The sequence below is a fragment of the Apis dorsata genome, unplaced genomic scaffold (genome assembly GCF_000469605.1).
Source record: "Apis dorsata unplaced genomic scaffold, Apis dorsata 1.3 scaffold_263, whole genome shotgun sequence".
NCBI lineage: Eukaryota > Metazoa > Arthropoda > Insecta > Hymenoptera > Apidae > Apis > Apis dorsata.
In genome coordinates this window covers 60,213-70,554 of record NW_006263541.1, presented here as the reverse complement: position 1 = coordinate 70,554, position 10,342 = coordinate 60,213, and the positions used below count along the sequence as shown (strand labels likewise).

Here is a 10,342-nt window from a genome sequence, read left to right as displayed (position 1 = left end):
TATATATATATATATATATATATATATATATATATAATACGTGGAATATATAAACGTCACGTGGAAGGAATATTTCATTCGTATGATGTATAAGTTATATTATCGCGGAATACTTCGAATAGAGTGATATTGCGAGATATCTCGTCGTGTATTCCACTATTATATTACATTATAGCATAGGAACGTCTCGATCGCGGAATATCTCGTAACCATGGCGACGTGTATTATATCGTCAAGATCCCTTTGGAAATGATCCTAATTGAACAAAACATAAAAAAGAGAGAGAGAGAGAAAAAGAAACAAGCGTTTATTAAGCATTTAAAAATCTGTAAACGCATACGTCTTAATAAGGAGAAACGGCAACAGGACGAAAATCGGTCGAACAATGAGGGAGCTTGTTTATAATTAAATTTGATCGCGCGATAATCGGGTACATAAAAAATATTAACGAGCTCATTTTTCGTTCATTGCCACAAGACGAAAAGTACGCCGCTCGATCGNTATATATATATATATATCGAATTACACGAATCGATACTTTTTTTCAGCCGCAGAATTTGGTGATGATGGGCACTTTCCCGGAATGCGAGGTGAAGCTGTGCGACTTCGAGATCTCGAGAGTGATATTAGAGGGGACGGAGGTGAGAGAGATCCTCGGTACACCGGATTACGTGGGTAAGCACGCAGTTTTTCTCCAAACCGCTTCATTCCCCCAACGATGATGATCTTATCGATCGCGCCATCTCATGAGAAATATATATGAAGCCATCCCTCTCGTTCCCTCTCAATTTTCGATTATACGTATAAATAATAGTCGTTGTCGATATATCGGCGATGATGTATCGCTCGCATTACTTTTCGACCCGAGTTTACCGCGAACGGACAGGTAAACAGGCGTGTGTCGGCACTTTGCTCCCGGTTGTTGGTTAATTGCCAACCAATCGATATCTTTGCCTCCGTTAATTGACGATCTCTTGTTCGAGCGAGATCGCGAGCATAATCGATATTAATTGACACGTTAGCCTCATTACGCGATCGCGTCCACGAAACTGAATCGAGTTTTAATAAACCTAATTACGTGTTGGGCCGGCAGGAGGAAGAGAAATTTTTTCCATTCGATATTTTGTATTTTTGCTCGTTTCAAGTACACGTCTCGGGAATCGACTTTAATTGAAGTGACTCTTGAGGCGTTTTTAAGCAACTTTTTCCTTTACGAAAACTTTCGATTTGGTTTCGTTGACGAGTTATTATTAACGAAAAATATTGAGCCCTGTAGAGCTGTTATACGATTAGTGTTGGATATGTGCTGCTATCGAGCTCGAACAAGCCAAGAAACTTGAACACATCGAGTATGTAAAAATCTGTTGAATATTAAAATTATATCGAATTGCACTTTATATTTCAGCAAACGATGAATGAAAGTAATCAGCTTCGACACGCGTTACTTAGATCTGTTTGTTCAAACCTGCCAACAACGCGTACCCAACACTACCGTTGGTCACTGTTTTTAATAATCGTTGGATAAATCGAAAAGAAAAACGTCTCTGTAAAATATATGTGCGCGTCTATTGACTCGTAACTTCTCGTTCTCGACATCAAATTTTCCTCAAACGCAATATCTCTCGAGCGCAGAAACAGGCAGAATGTCCTATAAAGCTCGTTGAATGAAAGGCTCACGATCGTAGGTTGCATATTTAACGATATAATTGACGCGCCCCATTATCCTCGTTGATCGTATCGATTCGTCGAATAACAGAGCTAGCTCGTATCGTTGAATATCTTAATCGAGCTCAACGTTTCTCGAAATGAACGCGAGGACGGATAATCGTGATCGTGTCCCGATGCTTTATTCATGAGAGTGCTCGTCGAATTAATTCCCGCCACGAGAATTTTATTAACTTTACGCCTTGAGAAAACTCACTCACGGTGTGTAATAATCGCGATCCAACATTTTTAACAAACGTTTACGGCACGGTAAACTGTCACTTGGAGCGTGGAAGAAACGGCTTCCGTCTATCGGCACCAGTCGCCGCCTACGAGGCGGTCGATCGATTTCTTTTCTCAAATAAAAATATATGTGACGTTCGTTGGATGATATCACCGTTCACTTAACCATTTCTCGACGATGATTTTTTTTTTTTTTTTAAAATTCCAGCACCCGAAATTCTTCACTACGAACCGATCACTCTGGCCGCGGACATGTGGTACGTAAACACACGGATTATTAAATTTATATCCTATCGAATCGTTTATGGAATCGTTTGCAATTATTTTTCAAGGTCCGTGGGTGTAACGACGTACGTTCTCTTAACGGGATTCTCCCCTTTCGGCGGTGAAACCGATCAAGAAACGTTTCAGAACATATCCCTGGGCGAGGTAGACTTTCCCGAGGAATTGTTCGGCGACATATCGGCGCAGGCGAAAGATTTTGTCGCGAAGCTTTTGGTGCTGGACCCGAGGTAAATCCAATAAACGAACATGATTTGAAATCTAAAAGTTTTTACAAATCTTGCAAGGCTTGAAAGTTTTCGTTGTTTTATAAAAAAATACTAGAAAAAGTTCGAATGTTAAAGTGATAAAGAAACTTTCAAGTCTATCGAGCTTTCAAAAATTTTAGATTTTGAATTTTTTTGATGTTGAATTAGATATTGAATTAGGAAGAAGATGAAATTTTTTAATTATAAAAAATATAATATTTCTATCAAATCGACAATTTTGTTTGTCATTTAAATTACACATTGCTTAATTAACAAAAAACTAAACGCTATAAGAATAAGATTTCTTATACATATTGATCTTTACCAATTGTTGTAACAAAAGATCTCGTAGGTAATGCTGAGTTAAAGTTGCTAGAAATCTTCCTTCTAATTATCTTATGTATTATTAAAAACAAAGTGTTTCGAATTCCATCATTACTTACAAAAATCAATCATAATGATTTCAGTGCACGAATGACCGCGAAACAATGCCTGCGTCACGATTGGCTACGCGGCGCGCCTACACAAGCGTCGCCTCATCTCAGAAGATACCTGTCGAAATCGAGAGAAGTTCTTCTGGAACGAGTTGTCAGCCGAGAGAATCTAAGAAGAGCGGCGCTTTTGAGCCAGGCGAGCAGTCAAGCGAATCTATCGAGCGACGCCCAAGAATCGTCGAATCATTCCGATCAAAGCTTGCAAGATTGTTTGTTGAGTCAAAGCGAGATGTGCCTGAGTCATCGCCTCACCGGAAGCCGATCTAGTCTCGAGGGTAGCGGGGAAGATTTTCCGAGCCCAGCCGATTCTCGAACGAGTTTGAACTCATCCAGAACGAATCTGAGCTGCGCGAGTCAGAGTTGTTTGCTCAACAAGGAGCAAACCCAAGGGTTGCTCGATCGGGCGCAAAGTCGGTCGCAGGCAAACTTAAATCACAGTCTCAGCCGTGGACTTTTGTCCAGAATACGTAGCTTGAATCGAATCCAGTCCCAAGCGTGTTTGCTCAACGAAAACTCTTCGGCCCAAAATTCCTCGTTGCAACCTCGAATGATAATAAATCCCGTGATCAGCAAGTCACGCGAGAAACTGTATGGATTGAGATCGTTGTCGAAGTCTCAAGGAGTTTTGGATATATACAGAAGTCTCGAGTGCCTTAAACGAAGAAGGAAGAGCTACCAACGAGCCAAAACCGAGGATATATTGCCGATTTTTAAGAGGTTAGGTGCTGAAATAGATACGTCTAACGTAGGAGATCACCGATCTTATGACGATGTTTCTAGATTGATAGAAAGGAAGGAGCACGTTAACGACGAAAGAAAAGATGAGTCTAATACGATGAGGACAGATGGGGAAGTCGCGGATGAGGTTAACGATAGATCTAGATATACACAGGTGCGAGGAGAAGACGTAGAATCGAGGGACCGAGCATTCGAGTCGGAGGAGAATTTGGATTCGTTGAAATCGATCGAATCAGACACGTTGACCGAAGATTCGGACGAAACTCCGGTGAACCGCGACACCGAATCGAACCTCGTAGCCGGAAAACGACTCTGTCAGCGACAACACTCCGATGCTTCGAGTCACTCCAACAACTCTGGAACATCGGACGACAAAGAAGATCGATCGACCGAATCCGAAACCGAAGAGCCAAAGTATACCGTGGCCCAACTCGTGTCTGCCTTCAATAAGCATCAAGAAGTCGCCTCGAGGACGAGTTTAGAAGCAATTATGACTGAGAAGAGAGTGAACGAGGTCACTTTTCCGACCGGAACGAAAGCTTTGAGACTATTCATACCGGACATTAACATCAGTGAGAGCAAGATCGTGAGACGGAAAACGAGTTACAAGCCGCGAAAAAACTGGGAGGAATTGAGAAAAAAGAACGAAAAAGACGAGGGGATTTTGAAGAATTTTGTCGACTCGGGCAACGAAGATGAAGATGAAGATAACGTCATTAGTTTTGATTCCAAAAATGGCACGAGGAAATCTGATAGCGATACTATGGAAGAGCAAAAGAACAAAGGATCAGATGAATGCATATCATCCGAATGGTCGAGTCCATTGCCGTTAATAGAAATCAATGGAGATTCTATTTTTGCGGAAGCCACGGTTCAAGAAAATGTCGATACAACGATTGATGAGAAGTATAAACAGTGTGTGAAAGGAGCCAAATCGAATGTAATGGAAATAGTCAATGACAAGCTTCAAAAGACGCTAAATAATCCGGATCGTTCGGTAACTACTCGTCAAAAAGAAAGATTACCAAATTATATTTATCCCGAAATGACGTGCCATATTAAAAATAATTCTCAAGATTCAATTAAAAAGACAACTTTTGTAACAACGAACGTTAAAAATCCGAAGATACAAAATATAGATCGAACAAAGTCAACGTATAATACGGAAAATATTAATGTAAATTTAAAAGATATTTTACAACGGGTAGATAATTGTCAAAATAATCCGAAAGAGAATTTGGAAAATTTAAGAAAAAGAACATCAATTACGAAAATAATTTTAAACGATAATTTACCATTGAATGATAATCAGGAGAAGAACGAAGGAGAGAATCGGTCAAATAATCGAGCACAAAGTGAACCACCCTTGATTTTGAATCCCAAGGAAGAAGATCACAAAATGAAATTAATTGTATCACCTTCCTTTGCGAGATCTTCCTCGATGTCCAGTGAAAGCAGTTGTCCAACGCCCTCTAGTATACATTCCGATGCGAACGCCTCCTGGGAAGATGTTCAACGAAATACAGTGGGATCGAACATATCTTTGGAGAAAGAAGATTTTGGCAAAGTTCAACGAAGAACCGAGATTCAGAGAACTTCAAGCGAAGGAAAAAACAAACAATATGCGGAAGACAAAAGACTTTGGGGCAGAGTTTGCACCGGATCTTACAACAGAGCGATGGAGAAATTTAGCAAAAACAACGATGCGAATAAGAAGCCTGTCGGTCAGTTAAACGGATCGCAACAAAATGGAAAGATTAGAAGGAAAAGCAGTCCTGCCATGCCACAATATATTAATCCATAAATAGACTTTCCTTCCATGAAGACTGATTCCAGAATTTTTGGTCTTTTCCAATATTACAGTGATTCATATCGGAAATCGAATCGCTAAACTTCTTTTTACGCGAATTCTTTGACTAGGATCAACTTGCAATTTATCCTTGATAAATGTTCGTAACATAGTCATCTTTTAGTGGATCAAATTGGCAAATAAATAATCTGCAAACGTGTGTCATCAAATGCTTGAACGACAAACCTGTCATTAACATCCCATCTGGGCGTTGCGTGATCAAAGAAGGCGATCGAACGTGATTGATCGTCATAGCCTTATCCTTGACTTAATCTCCATATCGAGCGATCTTCGAGAACTACTTTTTTTTCCAAGTGCGTAGTATCGATGAACACGTGGATACATTATGTATATTTGAATAACCAAGAAAACGAAACTTTTAATTTTCGATTTTAATTAACCGAAAAATGGTATACCGATCGAATGACAGGAAGTATCGATTATGTCAATTTTCAATGTGAATTAATGGAAAGCTGAGCTTAACTGTATGTTATACAAAGAATGCGAATTTTGCATTCAAAAAAATTGCTCATTCATCAGAGATTATCTTTCTATGATACAATTTTGTTTCTATTAATTTTTTGGTATTTGTAGAAACTCATTTAAACTCATAAATACATTTTTAATTGGCATAACAAAAATGATAACATCATTATATCGTAGTAATAATTAGATTAATAAAAAGGTTCGATTTAGTATATCTCATTTAAATTTTAAATGATTCGTTCAATTTTGTATCGAAGATATCTCGACAATAAAAAGTTCTTATCGTTAAGAACCATGCATTGCATCGGTTTTGCATCTCCTTCAATTCATACGAATCAGTTCCTCTTCATTTTCATGAATTATCTATTATCCTATATTATTATTTTAAATTCTTCCAAAATGTGATAGGTAAAGAAAGAAATTTTAATTGGACAAAGATTTGGTAAAATTAAATCTTATTATAATATAAAAACAATTCGGCATTCATCGCACATATTATTAGCGATAATAATATTAATATACACAAAATAATTGCAGCATCTCTTTCTCGGTCACCAATATTCATTCCCATCGACTTTTTCTCACTCTCTTCCTTTCTCCTCCGGAAGCTTGTGTATCCTGAGTTTTTGATTGTTCCGTATTTGGCTTTGGAGGTACAGGAGGTGGTGGGGGCATTATCACTGAAGGTCGCGTAATAGTTTGTTCCCACGTATGATCTGATGATGCTCGGAACTGAAAATCAATTCTCACGTATCATTCGAAATTCTGTATTTTATATAAATGATCGTATTAAAATGAAATTTACTTGAGAATTGTATTGACTACGGAATGCAGCTTTCATGGCTGATAACCGATCACTACCTGGCCCGTGTCTTTCTAATTTTTTAACAACTTCACTTATATCCTTTGATCCTTGTGATGAGGAACTGCAACTCTAAATGATAATTTAATTAAATTTAAAAATGTTAAATACCATAAATAAATTTGAAAAAAAAATTTAAATAGATTTTAATAAATAAACACCGATGTAGAAGAAGCTTCGGGTCTTCCCCTAAATCCAAGTCCAGCTCCTCCAACATTCAAACTCTTTCCTTTTCCACCTTTAAATCTTGACTTGCGAAACCAAGCACTTTGCATTGCTAAATCCATAAGGCTCTTTGGTACTTCTTGATTCGCACCCTCCAAATTTCGGACTAAATGACCAGTAAATTCTTTGTCTTTTTCTGTTACAAGAGTATATGCTGTTCCTTTTTCACCTGCTCTACCTGTTCTACCTATTCTATGTGTATGAGTATCGATATCTCTAGCGACATCGTAATTAAGAACGGTTCTGATATGTGGAATGTCCAAACCTCGAGCTACATGAGATTGAAACAAGTTTTGAAATTAATTAATAAAATTAAATTTAAAGTAAGATAGTAAGATAAGTATAATTACCGGCAACATCAGTAGCAACTAATGTACTGACTTCTTTTTTTTTAAAAGCCGTTATTACTTTGTTTCTTTCAATTTGATCCATATCACCGTGCAAAAGTAAAACATCAAATTCTTTTAATTTAAGATTATTTGCAAGTTCTTCAGCATTGAGCTATGATAAAAAAAGAAAGAACAATTAGAAAAATTGATTGATTATTGTTTTCATCTAATAAGCTATATCACAGGTTGCTGACCTTTTTAGTTACGAAAATTAATAAACTACCAGCGCTTAAAAATTCAATCAGATTTTGCAATAACCATGTCCATTTACCGGTTGGATTATTATTGAACACTATCACGTGTTGTGTGACGTCGGCATTCGCTTCACCGACGTCCCCTTGGACTATCCTAACTGGATCCGTTAAAACGTCCCTAGCAAGCTTTTCTACCCTCTTTTTGAAAGTTGCACTGAACAACAACGTTTGCCTGTCTGGCCTTACATGGTTACATATAGAACGTACTTGCGGCTCTAGAATTAAACAGAGCGATAACAAAATAAAAGTATTATTAATAGAAACTTTCCTGACTGGAAGTTTCCCAACAACCGCGTAAAATCGATGAAGATAAAGATTTTCTCTCATATTATAATATCATTAAATTACAATACAATATATTTACCAAAACCCATATCGAACATTCTATCAGCTTCATCCAATACCAAAAATGTTACTCTGGTCAAATTTGTAGCCTTCATTTTAACTAAATCTATTATTCTACCCGGTGTTGCGACTACTATCTCTGCACCTCCTTCCAATGCTTTACTTTGCTCCCATTTGCTACCTCCACCGTAGCAACAGCATACTTGAACATTATACACTTTTCCAAATTTTCTTGCTTCTTGGTAAATCTGTAAGTAGAATATACTCCATGAATTTGTCTCTAAAAGATAATATTTATACGTTGTGATTACCTGTTGTGACAATTCTCTTGTAGGAGCAAGAATCAAACCGATAGGTCCGTCACCTTCCTTTAATTCTCTTTGATCCATAATATGAACCAACATTGGCCAAATAAAAGCTGCTGTTTTGCCACTACCAGTTTTTGCTATACCTATTATATCTCTGCCGCTCAATGCGGCAGGAACTGCTTGAGCTTGGATAGGAGTAGGTTGAGTATATTCGTTTTTTCTAATAGCTTTTATCAATGCATCATCAAAACCAAAATGACCGAAACTGGTGACCGGATTTGGCGGAGATGGACCAGATACTTTTATCCCTAAAGTTTTTCTTAAATCGTCAACCTGTTGCTTATTTAAATTAGCAATTTCATCATGAACGTTATAAAAGTTTTTCTCGAAAGATTCATATTGTATTTCGCTATGATCGATAGGTGGTAAAGGATCTATCTCCTTTTTTTTTGGAATCGCGATTGGATTCCCATCTTCGTCGTATTCGATTTCTTGATCAGATTCCTCTTGTTGCAAACCCGCAGTTGGATTTTCTTCCATATACCTAATCAATAATTGGTTATTTCTTTTCTCGAATTTTTTCTTATAATATTAAGAAAATTAATAGAACTCTTACCTGTAATAACTCTCTTCATCGTCCTCACCATCAATATCCGCTCTGAATCCCTTAGATTTCTCTTCTTTTCGTTCATCTTCAGCCAGTTGAGCTTCGTAATTATTTTTTTTAACTTCCGCATCTATACCAGCCATAAATGCATCTAGAGGATCTTCTTCACTATCGCTATCTTCCTTTGGTGTTGATTTTTTCATCCAATCATAAGTGGGAGATCCAGGCGCCGGAATATATTCCAAGGAGTATGGTGGAGGATCATCGTCATCCTCAAAATATCTAATTTTACCCGTTAGTTTTGCATTTGTCTTTGCATTTGATCTCTTCTAATTTCTTTATATTTATACTCACTCTTCCTCGGTTTTGCTACGTTTCTTTGGCATTCCCCAACATGCAGATAAAGCATTTTCAGTGATGGAATTCATAGTATGATAGCCTTGTTTGCTTAGAGCAGAATTTGGTGGAGGTGGTGGTACATTAGAACCACTTCTCTTTGTGCCAGTCATTTGAAAGCCGGCAAACCCAAAGCCTTTTGGCTTATTACCCCCTCCACGGTGATAACTCATATTTATTTTATTCTGTGCCAAAATGTGAGTATATTATCACTTGTGTACCCCAAATTTATTCTTATGCTAAAACAGCAAAGAACTCAAGCGAATCATATATTCACGAATCGTCTTTAATTATTCTACTTTTTAATGCAATCATCATTATTCCACAGTTTCTCTTCAATTCAAAGAAGCATATTTTATCACTTGCACGATTAAATATCAATAAAATACATTGTTAATAAACACATTTTGAATGAAGACACAAAATATATACATATATATATATATGACAAAAAGTCAATTGCACAGCCTATTATGTTTTATTTATATCAATTACAATAACAAATATGATGTGCAAAATGTAAAAATATATCGTATAATATCAACAAGATCGTTTCAAAGCTATTAAAAAATGCTTTCCAGTGAATTATTATATTTATTTTTTCTGTTTAAACGTAAAGAATGAGGTTAGAACACCTTCGTAACCTACTAATATATCGGAGAATGTTCAAATACATATATTTTATGTACAAACACTATTTCACTATTCGAATGATATTTTAGAGCGATTACTAAAAGCGAATCTACCTTACACAAATATCCTTCAAGAAGTTACTTTACATCTAACAAAATGCTCCAAATACTTCCAATATCGAACAAAAGTTTGTAGTATATATTACAACATAGACGGTGCTGCCCCCATATGGAGTTATTGCTATTTTGCATCATCTGAATGGTATAATTTTGAGAATTT

The 10,342-nt window shown here is 36.9% G+C and overlaps 2 protein-coding genes across 4 annotated transcripts in view; one reads left to right on the top strand and one right to left on the bottom strand.

The window, feature by feature from the left end:
- Nucleotides 1–6,327, top strand: part of LOC102674444 (serine/threonine-protein kinase GIN4-like) — a 15,102-nt gene extending 8,775 nt beyond the window's left edge. For 2 of the 3 annotated variants that reach the window (XM_031510784.1, XM_006616408.2), the window contains 4 exons: nucleotides 549–675; nucleotides 2,156–2,204; nucleotides 2,280–2,459; nucleotides 2,945–6,327. In XM_031510784.1, coding sequence (XP_031366644.1) covers nucleotides 549–675; nucleotides 2,156–2,204; nucleotides 2,280–2,459; nucleotides 2,945–5,513 — 2,925 coding nt within the window. In that variant the 3' untranslated portion in view covers nucleotides 5,514–6,327. The remainder of the gene's footprint in view (nucleotides 1–548; nucleotides 676–2,155; nucleotides 2,205–2,279; nucleotides 2,460–2,944) is intronic. The other variant, XM_031510785.1, reaches the window with a different exon arrangement.
- Nucleotides 6,328–6,482: 155 nt separating this feature from the next.
- Nucleotides 6,483–10,322, bottom strand: LOC102674301 (ATP-dependent RNA helicase DDX42). Its single transcript, XM_006616406.2, has 10 exons — nucleotides 10,177–10,322; nucleotides 9,389–9,615; nucleotides 9,044–9,316; nucleotides 8,431–8,971; nucleotides 8,139–8,367; nucleotides 7,715–7,989; nucleotides 7,482–7,632; nucleotides 7,068–7,402; nucleotides 6,850–6,978; nucleotides 6,483–6,776 (listed from the first exon to the last, which is right to left on the bottom strand). Exons 2-10 carry the CDS (start codon nucleotides 9,601–9,603, stop codon nucleotides 6,606–6,608), a joined length of 2,319 nt encoding a protein of 772 aa, XP_006616469.1. The 5' UTR covers nucleotides 9,604–9,615; nucleotides 10,177–10,322; the 3' UTR covers nucleotides 6,483–6,605.
- Between the last annotated feature and the right edge of the window lie 20 nt (nucleotides 10,323–10,342).